The 24,980-nt window shown below is 65.0% G+C and overlaps 10 protein-coding genes across 10 annotated transcripts in view; 7 read left to right on the top strand and 3 right to left on the bottom strand.

Moving 5' to 3' along the window:
* Nucleotides 1-8: 8 nt before the first annotated feature.
* EMIHUDRAFT_227352 (hypothetical protein) lies at nt 9-1,544 on the top strand (the record flags this gene model as incomplete). Its single annotated transcript, XM_005788165.1, has 2 exons — nt 9-209; nt 300-1,544. 2 exons carry the CDS (start codon nt 9-11, stop codon nt 1,542-1,544), a joined length of 1,446 nt encoding a protein of 481 aa, XP_005788222.1.
* A 1,948-nt stretch (nt 1,545-3,492) lies between these two features.
* EMIHUDRAFT_227351 (hypothetical protein) lies at nt 3,493-4,843 on the bottom strand (the record flags this gene model as incomplete). Its single annotated transcript, XM_005788164.1, has 5 exons — nt 3,493-3,894; nt 3,947-4,120; nt 4,189-4,572; nt 4,662-4,748; nt 4,823-4,843. The coding sequence occupies 5 exons, from the start codon at nt 4,841-4,843 to the stop codon at nt 3,493-3,495; spliced, it is 1,068 nt and encodes a 355-aa protein (XP_005788221.1).
* Nucleotides 4,844-4,978: 135 nt separating this feature from the next.
* EMIHUDRAFT_227350 (hypothetical protein) lies at nt 4,979-7,111 on the top strand (the record flags this gene model as incomplete). Its single annotated transcript, XM_005788163.1, has 4 exons — nt 4,979-5,309; nt 5,487-5,543; nt 5,952-6,270; nt 7,084-7,111. The coding sequence occupies 4 exons, from the start codon at nt 4,979-4,981 to the stop codon at nt 7,109-7,111; spliced, it is 735 nt and encodes a 244-aa protein (XP_005788220.1).
* Nucleotides 7,112-8,407: 1,296 nt separating this feature from the next.
* EMIHUDRAFT_227348 (hypothetical protein) lies at nt 8,408-11,418 on the top strand (the record flags this gene model as incomplete). Its single annotated transcript, XM_005788162.1, has 7 exons — nt 8,408-8,457; nt 8,891-9,354; nt 9,515-9,585; nt 9,822-9,908; nt 10,057-10,133; nt 10,916-10,979; nt 11,293-11,418. The coding sequence occupies 7 exons, from the start codon at nt 8,408-8,410 to the stop codon at nt 11,416-11,418; spliced, it is 939 nt and encodes a 312-aa protein (XP_005788219.1).
* A 2,247-nt stretch (nt 11,419-13,665) lies between these two features.
* Nucleotides 13,666-14,622, top strand: EMIHUDRAFT_440905 (hypothetical protein). The gene is made up of 3 exons (XM_005788161.1): nt 13,666-13,903; nt 13,968-14,168; nt 14,243-14,622. Exons 1-3 carry the CDS (start codon nt 13,877-13,879, stop codon nt 14,561-14,563), a joined length of 549 nt encoding a protein of 182 aa, XP_005788218.1. The 5' UTR covers nt 13,666-13,876; the 3' UTR covers nt 14,564-14,622.
* A 1,595-nt stretch (nt 14,623-16,217) lies between these two features.
* Nucleotides 16,218-16,911, top strand: EMIHUDRAFT_362945 (hypothetical protein). Its single transcript, XM_005788160.1, has one exon. The coding sequence runs from the start codon at nt 16,264-16,266 to the stop codon at nt 16,771-16,773; it is 510 nt and encodes a 169-aa protein (XP_005788217.1). The 5' UTR covers nt 16,218-16,263; the 3' UTR covers nt 16,774-16,911.
* Nucleotides 16,912-17,419: 508 nt separating this feature from the next.
* Nucleotides 17,420-18,091, top strand: EMIHUDRAFT_455286 (hypothetical protein; the record flags this gene model as incomplete). Its single annotated transcript, XM_005788159.1, has 2 exons — nt 17,420-17,428; nt 17,586-18,091. The coding sequence occupies 2 exons, from the start codon at nt 17,420-17,422 to the stop codon at nt 17,778-17,780; spliced, it is 204 nt and encodes a 67-aa protein (XP_005788216.1). The 3' UTR covers nt 17,781-18,091.
* Nucleotides 18,092-18,794: 703 nt separating this feature from the next.
* Nucleotides 18,795-20,264, bottom strand: EMIHUDRAFT_455285 (hypothetical protein; the record flags this gene model as incomplete). Its single annotated transcript, XM_005788158.1, has 1 exon — nt 18,795-20,264. Exon 1 carries the CDS (start codon nt 20,088-20,090, stop codon nt 18,795-18,797), a length of 1,296 nt encoding a protein of 431 aa, XP_005788215.1. The 5' UTR covers nt 20,091-20,264.
* A 1,622-nt stretch (nt 20,265-21,886) lies between these two features.
* On the top strand, nt 21,887-22,749 carry EMIHUDRAFT_227342 (hypothetical protein; the record flags this gene model as incomplete). Its single annotated transcript, XM_005788157.1, has 4 exons — nt 21,887-21,917; nt 22,070-22,161; nt 22,379-22,465; nt 22,537-22,749. 4 exons carry the CDS (start codon nt 21,887-21,889, stop codon nt 22,747-22,749), a joined length of 423 nt encoding a protein of 140 aa, XP_005788214.1.
* Nucleotides 22,750-23,197: 448 nt separating this feature from the next.
* Nucleotides 23,198-24,980, bottom strand: part of EMIHUDRAFT_455284 (hypothetical protein) — a gene marked incomplete at both ends in the record, with an annotated part of 4,403 nt that continues 2,620 nt past the window's right edge. The window contains 6 exons of the mRNA XM_005788156.1: nt 23,198-23,370; nt 23,569-23,695; nt 23,769-24,092; nt 24,474-24,500; nt 24,621-24,674; nt 24,821-24,883. Of these exons, the coding sequence (XP_005788213.1) occupies nt 23,198-23,370; nt 23,569-23,695; nt 23,769-24,092; nt 24,474-24,500; nt 24,621-24,674; nt 24,821-24,883 (768 nt within the window). The remainder of the gene's footprint in view (nt 23,371-23,568; nt 23,696-23,768; nt 24,093-24,473; nt 24,501-24,620; nt 24,675-24,820; nt 24,884-24,980) is intronic.

The following is a 24,980-nucleotide window of genomic DNA, read 5'->3' as shown; positions in this document are numbered from 1 at the left end:
GCGCGCAGATGGCGGCGGAGGTGCGCCGGGGGGTGGCGGACGAGGCAGCGGAGGAGGCGTCGCAACTAGTTCGCGTGCATCTCGGCCTCGAGCGATGCGCGGACGCCGGGGGCGCGGCGGACACGCGTCTCGAGGCGCCGCTCGGCGACAAGGCTGAGGCGTACAACCATGACCTGCGCTTCCAAGCGGCGGTGGGCGACGCGCTCAAGGTGAAGCGCGCGGCGGTGCTTGCGGCGGCGATGCAGCGCGGCGGCGGCGGCGGGCTTGCCGCGGCGATGGATACGGTATTGCCACTGCAGGCCAGCGGCGTCGATTTGACGGGGCTCGACCTTGGCAGCGACGATGGCGTGATGGTGGGCACGGTGGTCGCGTGGATGGAGTCGGAGCCGTCGGCGCTGACGTCGCTGACGCTCGACTGGGGCAAGGTGTGCGGCCGCGTGCGGGAGGCGCTGCTCGGCGCGGTGCGGAAGACGCACACGCTCGTCGCGCTGAGCGTGGGCGAGGAGCGCGCGATGCCGCTCAACCCGCTGCAGCTCAACGGGCGCGAGGCGGTGCCGTCGCTCGACTTGTCGGGGAAGCGCCTCGGACCCGCATCGGCTGCGGTCGTCGCGGCGGGGGTTTCGGTCAACGGGGTATTGACCTCTTTGAATCTGGGCTTCAACGACCTCACCGAGGAGGCGGCCCTCGGCATCGTGCGCGTCGAGCGGCAGCGCAACAAGCTGACCTCGCTGAGCTTGGCTCGCTGCAGCATCGGCCCGACTGGCGCCGCGGAGATCGCCGAGTACGTGTCGGGCAGCGCGGTGCTGACCACCCTCGCGCTCCCGCACAACAGCATCGGCGCGGAGGGCGCAGCCGCGATCGCAGAGGCGCTACGCGGCAACGGGGTGATGACCACCCTCAATCTCAAAGGCAACAACATCCGCGCCGAGGGCGCCGCTGCGCTGGCCTCCGCTCTTCGCGTCAACGGGGTGCTGACCTCCTTGGATGTGGGCTCGAACGGCCTCACCGAGGAGGCGGCCCTCGGCATCGTCCGCGTCGAGCGGCAGCGCAACAAGCTCACCTCGCTGGCCTTGGAAAACTGCGGCATCGGCCCGACTGGCGCCGCAGAGATCGCCGAGTACGTGTCGGGCAGCGCGGTATTGACCTCCTTGAACCTCTGTAACAACAACATCCACGTCACGGGCGCCATTGCGATCGCCGAGGCGCTGCGCGGCAACGGGGTGCTGACCAACCTCGATTTGTCCGGCAACAACATCGGCGGCGAGACCGATTACATCAAGGCGAGCGAGGTCGAGGGCGAGTCCAAGGAGGTCGGGGCTAAGGTGGTTTATCAGGGGCGCGAGATGGTCGTGAGCGAGGGCGTGGACTCCGATGGCGAGCTGAAGCTGGCAGACAGGACAGGCATACTTGCCATCGCCAAGGCGCTCGAGGTTAACGGGGTGCTGACGAGCATCGACCTCCGCGGCAACAATTTGAGCGATGAGGGGAAGAAAGCGATTCAGGATGCGGTGAGCGGGCGGGAAGGGTTCAAGCTCGAGATGTGAGCGGGCTCTGAGAGTGGAGATGGTGTAGGGGGGCGTGCATGGGATTAGAGTGGGTTGTCTTGAAGAGCTTGAGTCGCGGGCCGTTCATTTCTTTTCCCGTTTTTCCGCAGGGGGCTGACCACCTCCGCCGCGCTGCCTCCGCCGCGCCAGCCGTTGCCGCCGCATCGGCTTATCCTCGCCCCGATGTCGGCAGCGAGCTGGCTTTCCGGCTCCTCGCTCGGCGGCACAGCGCGCAGCTATGCTACACGCCGATGATCCGGTCCGAGGAGTTTGCCGTCCCCTGCTGGAGCGCCAGCCGACGACTGCCCGCTGGTCGCCCACTCTTCGGGCAACGACCCGCAGACGCTGCTCGACGCTGCGAGGCAGGCCGAGCGCTGCCGCGGCGTGGTGGCGGTCGACCTCAACCTCGGCTGCCCTCAGCGCGCCGCGCGGAGCGGCAGGTTTGACCGCCGCTGAGAAGCAGCTGGACGCACTCGAGGTGGCCCTCCTGGCACGCCATGAACAGCGGCGTAGCGCCGTCCTCATCGGCCTGATTGACCACCGCGCCCGCCTCGAGCAGCAGCCGGGCGCAGCTGAGCTCACCCTCCTGGCTTGCAATGAGCAGCGGCGTGGCGCCGTTCTGCCTGGGCTTGGCCGACCGCCGCATTGGCCTCGAGGAACAGCCGGACGCACTCGAGGTGGCCCCTCTCGCGCGCGAGGAAGAGAGCGGAGGCGGCGTCCCCGTCAGCCGCCCCAACGCTCGCGCCGCCCTCGAGCAGCAGCCGCACCGCCTCGGCGCTTGCCCGTGACGAGTGGCCCAGGTGAGCAGCGTGTCTTGCTTCTCGGTCGGGTGCCGCGCGTCGAGCCTGCCGCGTGTCTGTCGCCCGGAGAGGAGGGCGAGCAGCGAGCCCAGATCGCCCCGTGCCAGGTCGGGCAGCAGGGCTGGGCCGCCGGCGCCGCTCATGACGCGGGGTGCCCGAATTCTTTTTGCCGCATGGAGCTCGGAGGGAGCTCTGTTGTAAAATTTCCGAGCAAAAACGCGCTGACATATGCCGCCGAGCTCCGAGCCGTATGTACTGTGTGAGAGAAGCCACAACATGGAATAGGCCCCTGAAAACACAGAGCTCACAGGGTCAGGGAGGAGAGAGGGGGAAGCGCGGACGCTGGGGAGGGCGGTCAAAACGGGACCGCGTGTAGCCTACCTATTGCATAGGGTCTAACCGTGGTAAACAGTGTGTGAACAGACCCCATAGATAGATAGGAAGGCGAAGAACAGTCAGGCTCGGACTGGACACCAGCGCGGACCGCGATGGGTGGACGCTTGGGATGTAGCAGGTTTTCCGGCAAACAAAAAGGAAAACAGAGGGTCCCCAGCACTTTGCGTTTCCGGAAATTTCCAGGGAAAACAGAGGGTGTTTGGTGCTCCATTCTGGAAACTCGCGAGTTTCCCTGAGTCTGAGAGCTGGTCTGGGGCAAAATCTGAACACTAAAAATATCTCTCAAAATCTGTCTGAGGCAAAATTGAGGAAATCGACAAAATACCCAGGCGGTCGCAGGGTAATTTCCAGGTATACACGGGTTCTCCGCGAAATTCCCGGCATTTTGCCGATTTGGCCTAAAACTTGGCTGATTTTGGGCCCAAACCAGCCTCAGACTATACTCGGCTCAGAGCCCAAATTTGACGATTTCCACGCAGTTTTCCCGGGAAAATAGTACACAGCTAGAGGGTGTTGTAGAGGGAAAAGGAAAGGAAAACAGACGGGGTGCGAGAGGCAAACCTGCTACAGACGTATTCTTCCTCCCTTTCAGTGGATGGAAACAAACGCGAGACAGGAGATGACGGCACGAGCTTGAGAGACACATAGACACACACAAGCTCACAAGACACTCAGCGAGCTGGGCTGCCACACATCCCAAGTGAGCGTACGGCACTACGCCACTCGGGGCCACGTCCCCGCTGTCAGCCCCTTCAGCATCCAAGGATCCAGCCGCGGACCTCTCGTTGCATGCCCTCCCACGCCCTCTTGAAGGACTCGCCCGTCGGCGTCAGCTGCCCCAGTTGCGCGCCGAGCGGGTTGACGTTGGTGGTGCAGCCCGAGAGGAAGCGCGAGAGGCGAGGGCTGTTCGGGTACGGCAACTCGAAGGCGCCGTGGCCGAAGAGCGGAGCGAGCATCTGGAAGAAGCCACGCTCGCTGCCGCCGCCGGGCGTCGACCTGTCGAGGAACCTCTCGGCCGCCTCGACAAAGCAGGCGCAGAACGCAGCCGGCGCCACCTCCTCGAGCGAGCGCAGGCCGAGGCCGCGCATCCGCGCAGGCAGGCGAGCCCGCCGCGCGGTGATGGCGTCGAAGAGCACGCCCTCGTAGCCGCACGCCTCAGTCAGCGGCACGGGTGAGCGCAGCGTCGACGACGCGAGCGTGGGTCACCGTCTGGTCGGGAGGGAGGTGCCGGAGGATGAAGTCGAACTTGGCAGAGCAGGAGTAGTAGATGGCGGCCCACAGCGCGTGGGGGCTCGCAGCACGTAGCGAAAGAACCGTCTTCTCGATGTAGCTCTCGATACTGCTCACCTGGGCGCGTAACCACGCATCCACAAACCCTGCCTCCCCCATGGGCAGCCCGCGACCATCACGCCTCGGTACGCGCGCGACCCGCCATCCTCCCCCGGCACCAGCACCATGCCGACTGGCGCGCCCAACGCCTCCCGCCACGGGCAGTGCGAGAGGTTGTACTCGGGAGAGAAGCACTCGAGCTTCGAGACCTGCATCTCGAGGTTGAGCGACGCCTTGACCGCCTCGCCGAAGCGCTTGACCGCCGGGAAGACGGCGGCCGCCGGTCCTAGCGCGAAGATGTCGTCCATCTCCGCCCAAGCCCCGCCACCGAACGGCCTCAGCTCGGCGTCGAGGGCAGCCAGCTCCGGCTGGATGGCGATGCAGAAGGCGCCGCTCGATGGGGGCCCGCCCTGCTGCGTGCCGGTCGCCGAGTCGCCGCCACGCGAGGTCTCAGCGCGGCACGTCTGCCCCTCGAGGTGGTGCTGCTCAAAGAGCCGCGTCCGCTGGGGCCCGACGTGCGACGAGCGAGCAGGCTCGTCGCGGACATGAGCGTCGCGTGAAGAAGCGGCATGAACGGCGCCAGCTCCGGCACCTCCGAGCAGCGGCGGAGAAGCGCCGAACCATCGATCTCGTTGTACGCGTTTTTGAGGTCGATCTTGACGAGCACAAAGTCGCCTCGCTGCTCGAGCAAGATCCTGGACCGTGTTTGTTATGACCCCCCCCCATGAGCACGCCAGCGAGGGAGGGTGAGACGATCGAGGGGTCCCGTACCATGCGGAATCGACCCTATCCAGTGTCAAGTGCTCAAGATGCTTGTCCACCCGAAAATAAATCCGATCGCGGCTGGATCGCGCCGGCCCGTGGATCGCGCCGGTTGCGCCGCCCCACGCTCGCCCCGTGCTGTAGAAGATGCTCGCCGAGCTGGGAGCGGTGATGCGGGAGCGCGATCAGGCCGTGGCCGCGCTGCAGCACATTCGCGAGGCCTCCGAGATCAACGACGCGCGCCACGACGCTACTTTGGCGGCCACAGTCGAGGCGGCTCTCCGCGCGGTGCAAGCGGCGCGCGCACGCGCGCTGCTGCGGCGGGTGATTGACAGTTGGCACTCTCACGTGGAGAAGGCGACGATGCTGCGTAACATGCGTGCGCTCAGCCTGCGCGCTTGTTCGCGAGCAGCCGCCGGCTCTGCGCCGCACAGCGACTCCTCCGCCGCTCCCGTGCAGACTCCCGCAGTCGTCGGCGGTGGCGAGGCTCGCGAAGCTCGCGAAGCGCCCGACGACCGCGGCGAGGGCGGCACCGGGAGCGTCGAAGGCGACGGCGGCGGGTACGATGGCATGACGGGCATGGACGGAGCGGCGGCCGAGGCGGCGGTGGCGGCGGCCGCGCCGCTCGTCGATGCGCTCTTCAGCCACTCTCCAGGGACGCTCTTCGACCCCGTGCGGCTCCGGGACGAGGTGCTCGGGCCAGCTCCCTCGAGTCTCGCCACCTCCTCCCACGCCGCCGCCGCCGCCGCCGCCTCGACGGCGCCGACAGCCGCCACCGCCGAGCCGCCCTCGCCTCAGCCGCCCTCGCCGCCAGAGCCGGCAGAGGCGGAGAAGGTGGCCCGCCGGATCGCCGCCCACCTGTCCTCGCCGCCGCCGCCGCCGGAGCCGCCGCCGCCGCCGCCCGCGGCCGACACGGGCGGCGGGGCGGGGCGGGGCGCAGATACAGACGGGACGATCGGCGGGATGAACCAGATGCGGAACCGAAATCCTGTGTAGTCCGACTAGCACTCGAGAGGTCGCGTATTCAGCTGCGTTCTCTGCACTCGCAGCCCGAGGCGCTCAGCACCTGCACGGTGCCGTGTCCGCGCCCCCGACCCCGAGGCGTGTGTCCATGACGCAGGCGGGCTGCCCGCTGAGGCGTTGCTCAAGAGGCTGCAGCATCTCTCGGTGGAGAATGCGTTTCTGCGCGAGCGGACGGACCACCTCGAGACCAGCGTGCAGTCCCTCTCGGCCGAGCTGCGCGACAGGAAGGCGCTCCTGCACCACGTCTACGTCGTCGCGAGGCGGACGGTCGACCCGCGAGCCACGCCCGCCGAGCCGGACGTGATACGCGACTTCAGCGACTGGGCCATGCCCGGCTTCGCGGCATTCCTTGGCGACGAGACGCGCCGTCGAGATCGCGAGGCGTGGCCCCGCCTCCGCGCGGCATTCCCCGCGCGGTCTGGCGCATAGCCGCCCCCCGGCCGCCCCCCGGCCGCAGGTGGCAGACGCGATGGAGGCTGTGCTCGAGGAGACGCTGCGCCAAAACATGCAGCTCCAGCAGGCCTTGCGCAGACAGCAGTCGCCGCATGGGGAGACTGCGAGGGCTCCGCAGCACGCGCAGACGCCGCCGCATGACTTGGCGCTCCAGCCATTTTGAGGAGCCGAGGAAGGTGTGAGGGCGTGTACTCGACGATCCGCAACCCGCACCGCGCACGCGAGCAAGCCCCCCCTTATTTTGGTGCCAGTCCGAACCTGTCCTACCTGTGTCGGTGCCAGAGTGTGCTGTGAGAGGATTTGTTACCCCAAAGAAATCCGAACCTGGCCGGGCGCGGGCGGGGCCCGCGCGCCCCCAGTATAGAGGATTCGGGCCCGCGAGAATGGCGGAGAATAATTCAATTATTCCCAGAATATAAAACACCTCACGTGGTTACCCAAGATGGTGGCTAGCGTTTACGCCATACGCCGAGCTGTTGTGCACATGAATGATAGAATGTCTTCTCGAACCACGAAGTGCGCACGCACCAAGAGGGGGGGGGGGGGGGGCTCCAAGGAAGGGGGTCCACGCGATCGCACCGGGGGTCTGGGGCTTCACCCCTTACTCTGGGCCGGCGCGGGGGCCCCAGAGGGTGTCCATGCGGGGGGGAGATGGGGTCCCATGGCCCGCCGCAGGCGCCGATTTTTTCGGATTGTTTTTCTTTTTTTGGCGATTTTTTACTTGTTTTCATGGGAATTCGGCGTACTTGCGGCCATGCTATCACGCCTTGCGACAGCCTGTCGGCGCAGCTGACCGTGCCATGATGCACAATTGATCACCTGCATAGCTCGCGGCCTTAGTATCAAGCATTCAGTGACGACCTGATCGTACGGCCAGTAGGAAGGTGTCCTTCCATCGTGTGCACGCTTCTGGCGCAATGCGCGTCACAAACTGCCTCGGATTGGCTGCTGGCACTCTCGAGGCTGTGCCTACACAGCCTCGCGCGCATGGGCAGTCAAGAGGGACCACGCACCTTCTCAGGACAGCGCCGGTGCCTCTCTCTTGGACCGGCAAACTTGGTGGTATCGTGTCACCAATGTGGGACCAGTGCGGCTTCGCGCCATCGACAGCTCTGAACTGCGCCTCACCACTGACCGGGAAGGCCGCCAAGTGGGCCAGCACAGGTCGCACATTGTGGCAGTAGTCAGCAGTGCATGGCTGATAGCTAGAGCAGCAGCGTCAGGGTCGCAGGGTCGGATCGTGTCAAGCCTCTCGCCCGGCCGGCCGCGTGCAGACGTCGGCCTGTCTGCTGTCTGGAGTGATCTGTCGGCGGTCAGTACGACCGATCAGGTCGGAGTTTTCTGATGGTTGGAGGGTCTATCTGTATGTACTCCTCGAGATCTCTCCAAATCTGCCCTCTACTCAACCGTACTTAATCGGGAAGTTGGTGCTCATAGAGACTCATAGAGCCGGAGCCCCGTTTCCGCACTGCGGCGCGGCGCACGGTGCCTCCGGGGGGCCCCGCGCCGGCCCAGAGACCCCTTACTCTACAATCCCGGACGCAAGCCCGGGTCTATGTACACTATTGCACAGCAGGGCACGAGGTCTATCCGTCCGCGGAGCGCGGTCGCAGGTTAGCGCAGCACTTTGGGTTGGTCTTCTTCGTGTCTTGCCGGCGCTGCGGCTCTCCTGCATAGCACCACCACGGTCGCTTCCAACGGCCGCTTAGCACTTCGCCCTCACCTCAGTGAGCACGCCAGAACTCCCGACAGATCCCGTCCAGAACTTAAACCACGGCGGGAAATGCGCTGGGTGCCCATCGAAGGTCATGTTCGAGAGCCTCAGCGATGTGGTGGCGCCAACGGTGCCACTGGTCCAGTCAAGCCACAGAGAACACCCTCCCTCTGGGTGCGCGAGGGATAGGGGAGGAGGACAGGGTCCACACCTGCACGAGCAGGATTTTCAGTGTACGTACTCTCTCTCTCTCTCTCTCTCAGAGAACACAACCCCCTCTCTCTTTTCTCTCTCTCTCTCAGTGTATGTAGCTCTTACGTACATTCCCGTAGGAGGACTCTGCTGACAGGATTTTGGAAGGACGATCAGGGGAGAGGTTCCCGCGAATGTCCAGCCTGAATTCTTTTTGCCTCGAAACAAGCGCCCCCTCCGTTCCGTGCCTATGATCCAGCTCACCCTCTTGCAGTCCGCTACGCACCGCTCCCTCATTTCCGTCTGGCCCTCGCCGTTTGCCCACCCGGGCCTGGCTCCGTTCCGAGATATTTGTAGCTCTCGTCTCCCTTCAGCTGAGAGCTTCTTGTCTCTTCAGCTGTGGTATCGGCATACCATCCGGCATCCTCATTTCATAGCCCTCGACATCTCGCTCTTCTTTCTTCTCCCAGTACGTCGCCGACTATCCGATTTCTTCTTCTTTTTGACCTGGAGGCTGTTGCCGCACATCTTTGTCACTATCGGGGAGAAGGACAAAGAAAGAAAGAAAGAACACAGACAACCCAAGGGAGGGATGGGAGGACGGCACGCCGCCACCACACAGGGATTTAATAAGAAGGCAGGGCCCGTGAATTCTTTTTGCCTCGACAAGCCTTCAGAATGCCGAACGACTACATCGCCGCCAAGCCGCTCGCATCGGTCGCCTCCGTCTCGCTGGATGGTGCCGGGCCGACGCCGTCCGCCACGCGGCTCGACGACCTCGGCGTCGACGGCGTCGTGATCGACGGCCTGCTCACAGCCGACGAGTGCTCGCGGATCGTGCAGGCCGCCGAGGCGAGCGGCGGCTTCGGCTTCTGGGACGCGAGCGGCGACGCGGACAAGCGGCGCGTGCGCAACGCCGACACGCTCGAGTTTGACGACCCGAAGCTGTGCGAGGCGCTCTACCTGCGGCTCGCGCCGTGGCTGACGCCGCGCGTGGCCTTCTCGTCCGAGGAGGAGGAGCTGTTCGAGGCGGAGCTCGAGGGCGAGTGGGTCGCGTGCGGCCTGAACACGCACCTCCTGCTCAACCGATACGGCGCCGGCGGCCACTTCGCGCCGCACGCCGACGGCTCGACACCTAGATGTAGAGCCCGGATCCGTGCACACGGATCCGTGCACAAGTACGGATCGTTGAGACATGCGTCGGTTGACATGCGTCGGTTGCACTCAGCTGCACTGCAGTAGTCACTGTTGTTTGCCACCATGGCCCCTCTCCAACACCCCCCTCGCCGCCGCCGCCCTAGGCTCCACTCTACTCGACTTCAACCGGCGCAGCCTCTACACAGTGCTGCTGTACCTGAATGAGTGCGAAGAGGTGTGCGGCTGGTTGGTTGGGAGGGAGGGAGGGGCGGGAGCGAGTGCGAGGAGGTGTGTGCGGGAGCTGGTTGGTTGGGAGGGAGGGGCAGGCTGCTCACCCGCGCGCACCGGGCCTTGCACTTTGAATGCCGGGCCAGCTCCTGCCTGCCTGCGCGTGGAGATGCGAGGGGTTGCCTGGCCCTTGCCCCACCACACCTCCCCTGTGTTGAGAAGCGCACCTTGCCTTGAACCTAGGGCGGCGCGACGCAGCTGCTCGTGTCTCTTGACGGGGCGACGATGGAGCGGCCCGGTGACGGTGTGCGCGTCGCGAGGCCGGCACCGGTCAGTAGATGGGGAACCTTCTAGGAACCTTCTACGAGCCTTCTACGAGCCTTCTAGGAGCCTTCTAGGAAGGCGCGAGGTCGGCCGCGGTCACTAGAATGGGGACGGCGCATCAGCACCCTTTCCCTCTCTCGCCACTCACGTGTAGAGGCGCACGGGCGCCGACTGCTCGGCGCAGAACTCAAAGGCCGCGGCGCCCGCCACGCAGTACATCGCCAGGCTCTTGTGCGAAGCCTTGCCCCGCAACTTGCGTGTCCATGTGCTCCGATTGGCTGCCGATTCGTAGTCCTCGTGTTTGCGCAAGAGCCCGCACAGCTCCCCCCTCCCCCCCCCCCCCCACCCCCCGGGCCAAGATCGCACGCACCGCGGGCCGTCGAGAGCGGGCAGACAGACCCTCGTATTCGCGCGACGCTGGGAAGCACCGCTCGGCAACGGGACCCCCCCCCCACCCCCCTGACATTGGCGTCTTCACACCGCAGGCCGCGATCGTGCACGCCGTGGCGCCGCGCCTGGGGCGAGGCCTGATGTACTACCACCAGGTGCCGCGCTGAGATTGGCCGAGAGTGACCACGATGGACCGAGGTGACCCGAGGTGGACCGAGGTGGACCGAGGTGGACCGAGGTGGACCGAGGTGGACCGAGGTGGACCGAGGTGGACCGAGGTGGACCGAGGTGACCCGAGGTGACCCGAGGTGGACCGAGGTGGACCGAGGTGGACCGAGGTGGACCGAGGTGGACCGAGGTGACCCGAGGTGACCTGAGATGACCCGAGGTGACCCGAGGTGACCCGAGGTGACCCGAGGTGACCCGAGGTGGCCCGAGAGTACCCAATGAGAGCACCCGAGTTGGCGCGAGGTGCCCTAAACTGACCCGAGATGAAGGTTGCGCGACCACCAGGTGCTGCACGCGGGCGAGCCGGTCGGGCGAGGGAGCACAAAGTATTGCCTGCGCGCCACGGTGGTGTACGAGCGGGACGCCCTTCCTCACTAGCTCTGGATTATGGGCAGGTACTGCCTGCGCACCGACGTGATGTATGAGCGGCGGCCGCCGATCTGCACCGCGCCGCACGACGTCGAGGCCTAGCCACACACGCACGCACTCTCGACCTCTCCCTCACACACACGCACACACACACACGCACGCACTCTCTCTCTCTCTCCCTCACACACGCACGCACGCACGCACGCACGCACGCACGCACGCACGCACACTGCCCCCCAACTCACACACACACACGCCTCCAAACTCAGCGTGCGGTGGGAGATGGGATGGAGAGCCTTGCCTTGCCCGTTGCCCCACTCTAGCGCGATGGGGGCACTGCTGCGCGCAATCTCGGGTCGTCTCTGTCGCGGGGCCGTCTCGGTCAATCCCCTCGCCGCCTTAGGCCTACGCCCTGCTGCTGCGCGCGAGGGAGCACGAGGCGGCGGGCGAGCCCATGGAGGCGGTGGCGCTGTACCGGCGCATCAAGCGGCTCTCCGACGGCATCGCGGCGGCGTGCCGGCTGCGGTAGCAGCGATAAATAAATAAATAAAACGGACACCTCTACTAGGAGATGGGTAAAAGCGAGCCGCAACTAAAGATTCTAAAAAGATTACGAGTTAGGACACCGACTGTCCACTGCGCACTGGCTCTCTCTCTCTCTCTCTCTCTCTCTCTCTCTCTGCAGCAGACGAGACAGCTGACCCAGGGCGCGGCCCCCCAGAGCCAGACACCACCGTGGTCCGTCAGAGCGGAGTCGCGCGGGTCACCACACTTTCTTTTCCGCCGATCCATGGCGAGCGTAGCTATGACGGGACCGCGGCCGCGGAACCGGCGGCGGACGGAGCTGGCGCGCAAGCGCCGGCCACCGTCGTGCCGCCGGGGATATCGGCGCAGCGGACCCTGGATGCTCTGGAATCGAATCGCTCCGATCGCGTGCAACCGCTGGAGAGGACGCGGTGTGTGTCGCACGGTTGTTCGGTGCGTCGCAGGTCAGGCTGATAAGGACTGGCTACGCGACCATCGAGATCGAGCTGAAGAACGTGAAGGCGGCGGAGCGCTCGTACATCGAGCGCACCGCGCCAAAGGAGAAGGAGCTCACCAAGGAGCAGCTCGCGCGCGGCAAAGGCCGCGGCACGCAAGGCCAAGAAGATGCAAGGGTGGCGATCGGCTCGGCTGGAAGGGGGCTTTTGTCGCCTTCGGCAACACCGAGCGGGCGCTGCTCGACTTAGTGTTAGGGCATGCTGCATGGCCGCGGCCGGAGGGGGGGGGGGAGGGGGGGAGGGAGGCGGAGGATGCAGAGGCGGAGGCGGCGGCGGCGGAAGAGGAGGTGGGGGAGAGTGAGGGGGAGGCGGAGGCGGGGGCACCTGTGACGGCCCGCTACGAGAAGGGCGACTACCGGTTCGCGCGGGAGAAGAATTGCGACCTGCGTTTGCTCGACTTCGAGACGTTCGGCGGCTTCGGGGACGGCGTCCGCAAAATTCTTCGGGAGGCGGCGGACCAGCTGAGTAACAAACTTTCGCACGCTCAGCACCTCGATGAGGTCACATGGACCACCAAGAACTGGCACGGGCTGCAGATGCAGCGCTTGTCTGTCGTTCTCCACACCGCCGTGGCGTGGCAGACGGTGAACGAGCTAGCGTGCGGGGACAGCGGCATTGTGCACGGAGCTAAGTGCATTGCCGCTCTTAACGGAGTCGCTTAGGCGGCTCCGGTGGTGTGCCGGTGATAGTACTAGCACGCGCCAGTTCGCACCTGTGTCGAGCCTGTCTGCTGTCAGAGAGAGTTCTTTCGGGTTTATGCTATAAAAAAGAAAGCGCTTTCCCTGCTGGCCCCGCCATGCTGCCGAGGCTCGCTAGATTCGTTCGGCCACCCTCCTTTGCAGCCCCGCTGCGGCTGCCTCGGCGCGCTGCGTCACGCGAGGCGTCGTCTGCGAGGCGGCCGGCGGCAAGTCCATCGCCTGCGGCCGCACCGGCGTCGCCAGACTCCGCCGCCGCTGTCGTCGCCACAAGAGGCGGCTCCGCGAGAGGCGGCAAGGCGGTTCGGACGCCGCAATCGAAGGGGAAGCGCGCGCACAAGCGGCGCGGCGCTGGGGGCGCCGAGAGCTCGCGGCGTGTCTCGGCGTGTCTGATGGGCTCTGTGCACCGACCATCGGAGCTTGCGGCGAGGCTGCGCGAGCGGTACGGCGCCGGAGCGGTGCGGCAGCTGTCGAGCCGGGAGGATGCACCGGTCGTGCACGGAGACGCGCTCCTTCTCCTTCCCGCCGCCGACACTCTCGCGCAAGGGGTCGTCTCGGACGTGCTCTACCTCTGCATCCCGGCCGAGGAGGAGGCCGAGGACGAGGCCGAGGACGGGGAGGACGTGCCGAGCGGAGGCGTGGCGCGCTTCTTCTTCTTCACGGGCTCGGGCACCTCGCGCGAGGAGGCGCATGACTGGGCCGCGACCTTCGGCGCCAAGGTTGGCGCGGTCGGCAGCTCCATCCACAGCCTCGCCAACCGCGCGCCGCTCCCGCCCGGCATGGTCAGCGACAGCGGCGGCGCGTTTGCCCAGTTCGAGCGGCTGTGCGTGTGCGTGGGGTGGGGGGCGTCGGCGCGGCTCGAGGAGGCGCTGCTGCGGGATCTGCGGGCGACCGCGCCGCACAAGCTTCCGAGCGCGCTGATGCTCGAGAGGCTTGCAGTCGCCAAGGAAGAGACGTCCTTCAAGGAGAGAGAGAGAGAGAGGGAGAGAGAGAGGGAGGGAGAGGGAGAGGGAGGGAGAGAGAGAGGGAGAGAGAGAGAGAGAGAGAGAGAGAGAGAGAGAGAGAGAGAGAGAGAGAGAGAGGACTCTGTGTCCATGCGCGTCAACAAGCTTACATTCTGGCTGTTGAGTAGCTCGGCGCCGCCTCGGCGCTCGCCGAGACGGGCCGCGACGAGATCGTGCTCGACGCGAAGGCGGCCGCGGGCGCGCGGTTGCTCGACCAGCTGGCCGTCTCGCACGCGCTGCAGAGGCACATGCGGCTGCAGCTCGTCGAAGACGAGGCCGAGAGACTCGTCTGCGGGAGATATGGGGAGATATGGGGAGATATGGGGAGATATCACGTAGGCCGAGAGACTCGTCGGCGGGATGAAGCGGATGGTGCGGCAGGGCATCGGCGCCTCGCGGCTGCGGCGGATGCTGCCGCCTCGCCTCGGCGGCGTCGAGTCGTCGGCCGGAATGATGCAGCGGCTGCTGCTGCTGCGCGAGTTCAACTATGAGCCCGACATCATGAGCACACCCGACTGGCTGTGGGGCCACGACCACGCGGCGCGGCGAGGAGGGGTCCGACGCGATGGGAGCTGTGAACGGCGCCTCTTCACCCCCCTCCCGCTGTGAGTAAGGCGCGCGAGGAGCTGTACGACGCGATGGTGGAGGAGTATGAGGTGGAGGCGCGGATCGACGCGGTGAACCAGCAGCTCGACTACGCGCAGGCGACGGCGCAGCAGCTCAAGGAGGACGCGCAGCACCGCCACTCCATGTTCATCGAGATGACCATCGTGCTGCTGATCGCGTTTGAGGTTGTCGTCGAGATGCACGCACTCGGGTACATCGGCTGGCTCCCCACGGCGGCGGCGGCGCCGGCCGCGCACGCCGCGGCGGGCGGCGGAGATGTGGTGCAGGCGCAGGCGCGCGGCGTCAAGAAGAGGACGAGCGCGCAGTGACTCGAGTAGTAGAAGGTAGCCGCCCCACGCGTCTCGCGGCCGCTTCACGATGAAAGTACTGTGAGAGGGGGGGGGCGGGGGGGCGTTGCTGCATGTGGGGTGGGCTCTAGGTGTCTCGCAGCTGTTTGTGAAGACGTTTACCGGAGCGCAGGAAATTCCCCCCCCCCCCCCCCCCCACACCGCTTTCCTCCCTTCTCGCCGCCCTTTCCTCTCGCGCCCGTTGCCGATGACGTTCCCCGACGAGTGGGGCGCCGGCGGCGGGGACGGCGGCCCGACCGAGTCGAAGCTCGTCCAGCTCTCGATGCAGAGCAACGAGGCGCTCCTCATCAAGACGCTGCTGGCGCGGAGCTGCCCGAGCGCAAGGCTGAGCCGCGTGCAGCGCGTGCAGAACAAGAAGCTGTGGCGCGAGTACTGCCGACTACCGCGACAACTCACTCGTCCACATCTGCGCCGGCGGCGACGTCAACGAGATGCTCCTCTTCCACGGCACGGCGGAGCGGGCGGCGGAGGATGTGCTCGCGCATCAGAACGGGCTCGACCCGCGCTTCTCGAACGGCGGCTTTTACGGCCAGGGCATCTACCTCGCGGAGGACCCGTCCTACCCGATCGGCGGCCGGTACGCGCACCGCATCTCCGGCTCGGGCGGAAGTCGCGTGCAGCTGCTCATCGTGAAGGCCGCCCTCGGCTCGCAGCAGGAGATGGGGCAGCGCATCAGCGCGGAGACGAGGGCGATGCGCATGCCGGAGGTGCGCGTCGAGGGCCCGCCCCGACTCCTCTACGACAGCGTGCGCGGCGGGCCGCACCGCCCCTTCGTCTCCGGCGGAGGCGAGAACGGGTGCAACGCGTCCATCGTACACGTGGTGTACGAGTCGCGCCAGATGTACCCGGCGTACGTGATCGAGGTCGAGATGGAGATGGGGGCCGAGGTGGTGGCGGCCGTGCGCAAGAACTCGGTGGAGGGGAGTGCGAGCGCCGGCCCGGCACCCAAGCGGCAGCGGCACGCTGCGCCGAGCGGTGGCGGCGGCGGCGGCTCCAGCAGCGGCAGCGGCGGCGGCGGCGGCGGCGGCTTTGCTGCTCATGTCCCCGCCGCTGCGCCACCGAGCGATGCGGAGGTGCGGACGATGGGCGCGGCGGCGGCGGTGGCGGCGCTGCGGGCGCACGGGTCGGTCAGTCGCGTCGTGCTTGCGGTTTGCGGGCGGTTGGTTAATCTGTGCCAAGAGGCGCAGAACAAGCACAATGCGGCGGACGCAGGCGCGCTCGAGGCGATCATGGCGGCGCTGCAGGCGCACCCGCAGGATGCGGGTGTGCAGGAGTTTGGCTGTTTGGCGCTGGCCAAAGTGTGCTCCGGCACCGACGCCGCAGCGCTCGTACGCAAGCAGCGCGCAGCAAACGTGGGTGGCATCGAGTTGGTCGTGGCGGCGCTGCAGGCTCACCCGCAGGTGGCGGGCGTGCAGCAGAATGGCTGTTTGGCGATGGGCAACGTGTGCTTCGGCACCGACGCCGCAGGGCTCGCACGCATCCAGCGCGCAGCCGACGCGGGCGGCATCGAGTTGGTCGTGGCGGCGCTGCAGGCGCACCCGCAGGATGTGGGCGTGCAGCAGTTTGGCTGCTTGGCGTTGGGCAACGTGTGTTCTGGCAGCGACGCTGCAGCGTCTGCACGCAAACAGCGCGCAGCAGACGCGGGCGGCATCGAGTTGGCTATGGCGGCGCTGCAGGCGCACCCGCAGGATGTGGGTGTGCAGGAGTTTGGCTGTTTGGCGCTGGCCAAAGTGTGCTCCGGCACCGACGCCGCAGCGTTCGCACGCAAGCAGCGCGCAGCAAACGTGGGTGGCATCGAGTTGGTCGTGGCGGCGATGCAGGCGCACCCGCAGTTGGCGGGCGTGCAGCAGTATGGCTGCTTGGCGATGAACAACGTGTGCTTCGGCACCGACGCCGCAGGGCTCGCACGCAAGCAGCGCGCAGCAGACGCGGGCGGCATCGAGGTGGCTTTGGCGGCGATGCAGGCGCACCTGCTGGTGGCGGGCGTGCAGCAGAATGGCTGTTTGGCGCTGGTCAACGTGTGCGTCGGCAGCGACGCCGCAGCGCGGGCGCGGAGGCAGCGAGGTGTGACTGCGGGCGCGACCGAGGCGGTGGTAGGGGCTATGCAGGCGCACCCGGGCGTCGCAGCTGTTCAGAGGCAGGGGCAAAATGTGCGCGATCTTCTTGCCTGAAGGGATCCGGCCCACGCGGACCAAAAGAGCACAACATGAACCGGCACGCATAGGCTCCGGTCTGAGCGGTCTGTGGGAAGAAGTGCTTGCGCCATCTCGAAGACATTTTCCGTCTCCAAATAATTGTTTTGGTGCGCTATCCGTGAATGATACCGTATATCGGCGATAGGGATGCGCGCATTTTCATATCGGTAAGAGAGCCTGTACCGTACACAGTGAGTACACACGACGCGCCCGGACTGCGTTTGCTGCCGATGAAGACATGTACTAGAGCCTAATACGGCTCTGGCGCTGGATCGGGAACGCCCCCAACGCGCCGCTCCGCAGGCCGGAGCATGCTCCGCAGGGGTTGGATGGGCCCTCCCATCGGCGCCTCCAGCGCTCATAGACGAGCTGAGATGCCGGCGCCTGCGCGCTCAGCGCCGCGCGCACGTGTCGCAATCGACAGTCGCGCGCCGCGGCGGCGTCCGCCGCCCCGTCCCCCGGATCACCGCACTGTTCCACCGCCTCCGTCTCGTTCTGGCGCAGGTCGGCGTAGAATGCGGCCTTGGCGGCGGAGTAGGCGGCGTCGCGCAGGTGGTGGCCAGAGTCAATCGCGCGGCGCGCCTGCCGCGAGACTGCGTGAGACCTCGGGTCGGTGGAGCAGATGGAGTCTGTACTCTCGCCCTGGAGTCTGTACTCTCGCCCGAGCTCTCATGAGGTCGCCCGAGGTCGCCCGAGGTCGCCCGAGATTGCTCGAGATTGCTCGAGATCACACGTGCCTGCCGCCAGCCAAGCCCAAGCCGAAAACGACAGAAGAGTTGCGTGCGCAGCTCGAGACGATCCAGGCAGCGCTGGTTGCTGATCCAGGCAACGCACAGCAGACGGCGCATAAGGGCGAGGTCGTGACGGCGCTCAAGGCGCGCCTCGCGGAGGTGATGGCGAAGCTGGAGAACGACACAGACAATGAGGAGATGCTCACCCTCGCCGCCGATCTTGGAGAGGTGATCGAAAATGCCGAGAAGTAGAGACATCCCCCCAGCCAACGCACATACACACCAAACACACACACACACATGCATCACCAGTCGGTGTCAACAACGAAGAGGCTCTAATATCCTTCCGTGACCCGGTGTATTGAGATTTTGGGACTAGCTAGACACTGACTGTGAGAGACGCAGCTGCTTCGAGGCTGTTCCCACTCTCTCGGTTCGCGAGACTCTGTAAGATTTGCAGTTCCAGACATGCAGACACGGCAAAAACCATGTTGTCCAAGCTCTATGTCGAATAAAATGTCATTCTTTGATTGCGCATCAACACCCGCGTGTAAATCGGCGTTAAAATGAGTGAACAAAGCACCGCAAGGCACACCCGTCTGCTTGAGGTCTCGCCGCCCGCGTGCCCGCGCGACTCTCTCTCTGGCCCTTGCGTGACCTTGGGGGGCCCGGCCGGGGATGGATGTTCTTGCTTGTGTGTGAATTTTTTGTGAGCCTCTCATAGACTAGCGCGCCGCGATACGATGTATATTTCTTCTCAAATTGTGTGTGCCAGTCCGCGCCAGCCCGCGTCTTTGTCGTGTGCCAGCGTGCTGTGAGAGAGAGGCCGTTGTATTTTAAGATTCTTCTCAATCAAGGCCTGTGAATAGACTAGCGCTAGCGGCGCCGTCCCAGACGTAGGTCTGCGAATAGTTGTGCTTTTGAGTTTTGTGTGGAAGCGCCTCCAGGTTGGCTCGCACCGGTGTCAGCGAGAGCGGCATAACGAAATACGAATACCTGCTGCTGCTGCTGTTACGTCGGACAACAACGTCTGTCCCACACACGCACAGACGCGCACATACATCATGCTCGGGCACCCCCCACAGTGTAGTGGTGTGAGCACACAAGTACTAGCAGAGTGCGCACCTGCCTTGGCGGGTGAGGGTCGTAAAAGAATCAAAGCCTGTTGGTGCCAAACGGTATACCCTAACTAAATTCCTTAAGCGTAACTACAATGAACCTTTTCGCTTTTGGGTTTGGGGGGCGCGTACTAGCATCCGTTCTTCTTCATGCGCCGTCTGCGATACGTTTTTGCAGCAATATGATGCTCTTCTCGTGATCGGAGAGGTCGGAGGAGAACGCATCGTCACGCACCTGCGCTGGCTTCGCTCCTCGTGACATCTCCTCGCGCACCTCCTTAAACCAGGTGCTGTTCCACTCGTGCCGGTACTCGAAGCCATTCTTGTGCTCGATCCAATCGATCAACGAGGACTTGATTTCAGCCTCCGACGACATGACAAAGGTGCCACCCGAGCCATCCGGCACGAGGTCGAATACAACAGTCCTGTCCCCGGCCGGCTTGGATGCCAGGTAAATCACGTCCAGTTCCCCGCTCGTCGCCTTGACGTCGAATGCTCCTCCAGATGCCGCCGACGTCGCCGCCGGAGCGCGCACGCATGCCGGAGTTGTGTCGTCGTAGGCGGTGGACAACTCGCAGGTCTCTCCGTCGAACTCGACGCTCCCCGCGCCATTCAGCACGTACACGAGCGCAGACCAGCCTTCCGGGAAGGGCTGGCGAACAGAGCAGCCCGCCGGGATGGTGTGGTGGATCCACTCGATGGGGCTTGGGCAGCCCTCGAAGCAGCGGCCGCGTGAGCCGCCCCACTCGCCCTGCAAGACGATGGTGCGGGTGCCATCCGCCGCCCACAGCAGAGGCATCTCTGTCGTGTCCATGTTGCAAACCCTGGAGTATGGCGCGCAGACCCGGTGCTCTCTCGGGTAGTTGAACCAGATGTTGATGGCGCGCATGCGGTCGTTCTTGCTCTTGACAACCTCACAGTGCGAGATGCCTGACCCGGTGATCATGCGGACGAGCCCGCCCTTCCCAAGCGGGAACTCTTGGTCTCCGCACGTGCTGTCGTAATACAGCAGGATAGGATTTTCGTTGACGCAATCCGGCTGCTCGGGAAGAATGTAGGTAGCGCTCTCGAAGCCCCGATGGGGGTGGTCGATAAACACGGCCGGGTAGTGCACCGTGAAGTCATCCACCGCGATGAAGGGGTCCATCCCGCAGTTGTTGTCCACGATCCGGAAGGTTTTGCCAGGGCCCTGCCGCCCGCCCTCCATGCCCGGCTCTGTGCATTCGGTCGATTCTGAGAATCCGAAAGGCTCCGACATTACTGAATCTCGGTGACGGGCCTGCTTCATCGTCTCGATCGAGGCCTCATCTTGGAAGCGAAAGCCACCCACAAAGTTATTCATGGGCGTGGCGGCACAAAAGGACTCGGCACGCTTTAGTTTCTTGTCCACCTCGGCCAGCACCACATCCTTGGAGCTAACGGCTTTGCTCGCGCAACCTCCCATTTGTCGCAGGCTCCGGCCGAGGCGAGCGACCGTCGGGAAGAAAAGAGGCAGCCCAGCAGAGGTCTGCCGAACGTTTTGGCGGCTTTCCACACGTTGTTGGCGCCGCGTCCTGCAGAGCAGACAGAATGGGGGCCGCCCGGTGCGAGGGGGTAGCAGCAGCCACCAGCCACCACGGGTAAGGATTTCAACACACCCACAGAAGAATTTAACACAACACACAGGCTCGACACAGGTGCGAACTGGCGCGTGCTAGTACCCACAGAAGAATTTAACCACCCACAGAAGAATTTTCGCGAGGAGTGCTCCAGGCTCCCTCGCACGACCCTGGGCACGGGACTGGCGCGCACTGCCACAGAAGAATATTCAGCCAAACAGCGTAGAGTGCGTGGTTGTCTGATTCCTTTCTTGCTTTTAAGAATTCTTTCTTTAAGGCACGGCACGCACTCCTCTTGGTAAAAAAGAAATTTTGAAACCAAAGCGTGCATGTGCTAGGGCTGGGTCGAGGACAGACACGTCCCCACCATTTGCAGGATTTTGCAAAAGGGCCGCGGGCGGGGTCTCCACTACAGCGCCATCTTTTCGTTAATTTAGAACGACGAGGAGAAAGAAAATAACCGAAAAACCGCACGGACTGTCACACACCAAGCAAGGGAGATGGAGGGGAACGGCACAGGCCGCCACGCAAGCCCCCCTCACGATACACGAAGCTCTCTGAACCAGTCAGTTCATTTTCACGGCTTTGTAAATAAATAAATAAAACGGACACCTCTACTAGGAGATGGGTAAAAAGGAACAGGTCCCCGCCCTGCGGTTACACGGCTTTGTCTCAGCGCAAAAGGATTAAATAACATATAACGTTTACGGGTCGGCTCTAACTGTGATATGATTCCCTACGCCCCCGGTCTCGTCTGTGCGCCCCACGCAACATCGGACAGAGGTGAGAGAGGTGCTAGAGGGCGGGCGGCGCGCTGCCTCTCCCTGCCACAAGCACGCACCCCCCTCGCCCCACAAGTGTCCCCCATATAGATCACCCCGAAGCTCCTCCCTCGCCCACTCCCATATCGTCGGGCGGAGCACCCTCGGCTGTCGACGCTGCGCACTACCTGCTCTGCACCCTCGGGTGGGCGAGGGGAGGTAGGTCTAGGTGCGAGCGGTGGGGCGCATGGGCATTGGCATCGAGAGGGCGTCGCTCGGCCGGTGCTCCGAGTTGATGAGCAGAAATCCTCCTCGAGCGCCGAAAGGTTCGTCCACGTGCTCTCGTGGTACGCCCGCCCCTCCGTGTCGTCCTTGAGCTGCAGCCACGCCTGCACCGTCGAGCGGCGGTCCGCCGAGAGGTGCTGCAGCAGCGCAACAAGGCCGTCGCCGTACGTGTCGTCATACGAGACATACTCGTCGTAGTACTCGTCCGCCTCGTCGATGTCGTCGTCGTCGCCGACCTCGACCATCGACGCGTCGAAATGTGAACCCAGCCACATATGTCAATGCTGACTCTCCACACTCCACTCAGACAGTGCTTGAATCCCGCGACTCTATCCATGATCCATAAACTCAGACGGCGCTTGATCCATAAACGTTTTCAAAAATTTTGATTTTGAAAATGAAAACACCGAATAGAAGCTCCCCGGCCCTCCCTGGATGTGAGGTTAATGACTGCACTCCAAGTGCTCCAAGAATAAATAAGCAGAGAGACGTGGGTCGTGGGTCGTGGCGCATGTCGCAAGTTTAAGCTCTTGAAGTGACAAGTGTGTGCGCAGCTCCAAGTCCCTCTTTTGTCTTTATCACACAGCTCTTTTTATATGAACAATGGTGTGACTGGCAGTATCTATGGTTCTTGCACTTGTGCAAGATTGGGCGTCTTCTGCCGCAGTCCCTTTGATGGGAGGCCCCAGGGTGGGGGCCACCCTCGAACCCCTAGCCAGGGATTCGAGCGGAGGGTGCCCCGGATTCATCTATCCGTCGGGCCCCGGTACATTCATTAGAACGGATCACTTTGCGCAGCAGCCGTCCCTTCGCCGACTGGACGGCAGTGCGCTGCGCTGTCGCTCTGTCGAGCACGCTCTCGTGCTTCGTTGTGACGCGGGAGTAGAGTCGAGAGGCAGCCCTCGACGAGACGACCACACCACCACCGCGCACCACCACCGCGCACCGCCACCGCGCACCAGGCCGCCTGCTCGGCGTGTTCGGCGGGGCGGTGCAGCCGCTGCTGCGGGCCGAGGGCGACGCCACCGTGCACTCCTGCCGGCTGCTGCACGCCGTGAGCGCACAACCCCACCGGGTCCAACATCCAGGTCGCCTACTCGCTGCCTCCCGAGGGGGGTAGCGGGTTCGGCGACCTGGTGTACGCCACGGTCCCTCTGGGCTCCGTGGCGACGAAGGTCGCCCGGGACTGGCTCGCCAACGAGCTCTACGAGCCGTCCCGGCGCGGCAAAATTGATGCGGCCTGCAGGGGGACCGAAAGGTCGCCGACCTGATCACGGCTGCCGGCGCCTCGGCGCCGGCCGACGCCGTGTTCGGCGGCGGGTTCGCGACGGGCGAGACGCCCCGCCCGACGACCTCCGCCTCCGAGGCGGACAAGGGCGACGGCGTCGGCGGCGATGGCGGGAACGGCGTCACTTGTGACCTGTTCGAGCCGGACCCCACCCCAATGGAGGACCTCTGAGGTCCTCCCCAGTCTCACCCCACCTTACCTCTGCCCCCCCCTCCCCCCATCCCTCTGCCTCCCATAGGGCAGGATAGCACTAGCATGTGCGCACTGGGCCCACATAGATGTGACCCGCCCACTCGAGTGCGGCGCCCGGATGCTAGTGCTTGAGAAGACACCACAAACGCGGCACGGCCCGTTTTGGATGTCTGCGGAGATTCTGTCTTAGCACACACAGTGAGTCATTCGGAGTCATTCGATGGCCAGAGTGCGATTGTGTGTGTGCGGGAGTTGGTTTGTCGGGAGGGAGGGGCAGGCTGCTCACACCCACGTGCACCGGGCCAGTGCTTGCACTTTGAATGCCGTGGCGCGTGGGGCTCCTGCCCGTGTCCGGGTGTGGAGATGCGAGGGTCGCCCCCCCTTGCCCCACCACTGTGTGTGTGTGGAGACATCTACCTTACCTTATTTACCTTACGACAATGACAGCGCGGTCTTTGAGCTGGGGCGAGTCGCAGTACAGCTGCAGCGCGGTGGCGACGCCCTCGCCGCCGCTGCGCAGGCCGACGGCCATCTGGCCAAAGAAGAGCAGCGCAGGGCCGATGGTCCTAGCCGCCCGCTCGCACGCGCGCGCCACGCCTCCTTGAAGAGGGCCTCGCCCATGCCGATGGGCCGCGTGCCGGCGCGCAGCGACGGCGTCCCGTTTTTTACAGCCCCGAGAGAGATAGTGAGACACCTGCGGGCCGACCTTCACACACAGCACACTGAATTCAAGATATAATAAAAAAAGTCGAGAAGTCCTCAAGCTCTCATCGCCGGCGAGCAAGCCACACCGCACACCTTTCGACAGGCTCGCCGAGCGAGCAATCCCCGTCCCGCTCTCGCCGCGCGACGCCGACCGCCTTTCCTTGCGGCATGACACAAATCCGCGCCGATGGGCGTCATCCAACGGGCGGCTCGCCGCAGCCTGCGACCGGACTGAGGAGACGCTCACCCATCGCGGCGAGCTGTCTCTCCAGCGCAAAGCACGGAGCCGCCACCCGAGCTCCTCCTCCCGCCTCCTGCTCGGCCCACTGCGCCAGCAGCCGCGCCAGCTCCGCCTGATCCTGCCGACGCTGCCGCTCCAGCTTCAGCTCAGAGAGCACCCGCACCTCCGGAGCGGCGGTGACCGCCTCTGACGCGCCGCGCTCTGCGGCCGCAGCCGCCGCCCGCTCCGCTTCGGGTGCATTGAGGGGTCGCTCCGCCTCCGACTCTGCTGGCGGGGCGGTGAGAGCGGGAGGTGGCGCGCTCTCGAGCGACGACAGCCCTTGCAGGAAGGCCTGTGCCGCGTCGTCGAGGTCGCTCCCCCGCAAGTGCGGGCTCGCCTACCTCGGGCAATCTCGGGTGATCTCGGGAACTCTCGGGTGCTCGCGGGTCGGGTAAGTAAACAAGGGGGCCCTGCCGCCGGCGGCGGCCAGCTCTGAGGCGAGGGAGAGGTTCTCCTCCTCGCTCCGCCGCAGCTCCGCCTCGGCGGCCGCAAGCTGCGCCTTCGCGAGAGAAGGGGAGAGGGCGGGAGAGGGCGGGTGAGGGCGGGAGCGGGAGAAGGTGGGAGGGAGGGGGCTGGGAGGGTGCGAGGGCGTGAGAGGGCGTGAGAGGGCGTGAGAGGGCGGGACAGGGCGGGAGAGGGCGGGAGAGGGTGAGAGGCGGTGGCTGAGATAGGGAGAAGGCTCCCTGTCTCAACTCTCTGCCTCGCGGCTCTCTGCCACCTCGAGCTCCGCGCAGAGGGCCCTCGCCTGTTCACAGCCACAGCCGTGAAGAGACGCTGTTCACAGCCACCAGCTCCTCCACCAGACGGCCCTCGCCTGATCACAGCTGGAGTGTGAAGAGGGCGCAGCTGTGAAGAGGCCGGGCACGAGGCCCCTCGCCCGCTCGCCCTCCTCCTGCTGCAGCTGGCCCAGCAATGCAGCCTGCAGCAGCGGGCGAAAGGTGTGGCAAAGGGGGCGGCGGCGAGGGTGGCGGCGGCAGCGATGAGGGTGGCGGAGGGGAGAGGGGCGGAAGCGGCACGAGGGCGACACGGGCGGTGGCGGAGCTGTGGGGCTGTGGGGCTGTGAACCTCCTCGGCGCCGTTCTGAGCCGCTCGTCGCGCCTCGTCGACACGCCTGCGCTCCCTCTCCACCTGGGGTAGAAGTGTGTGTGCGTGTGCGTGTGCGTGCGTGCGTGCGTGCGTGCGTGCGTGCGTGCGTGCGTGTGTGCGTGCGTGTGTGTGTGTGTGT

Source organism: Emiliania huxleyi (assembly GCF_000372725.1).
Source record: "Emiliania huxleyi CCMP1516 chromosome Unknown EMIHUscaffold_138, whole genome shotgun sequence".
Taxonomy (NCBI): Eukaryota; Haptophyta; order Isochrysidales; family Noelaerhabdaceae; genus Emiliania; species Emiliania huxleyi.
This window is presented reverse-complemented; position numbering and strand designations above follow the sequence as displayed.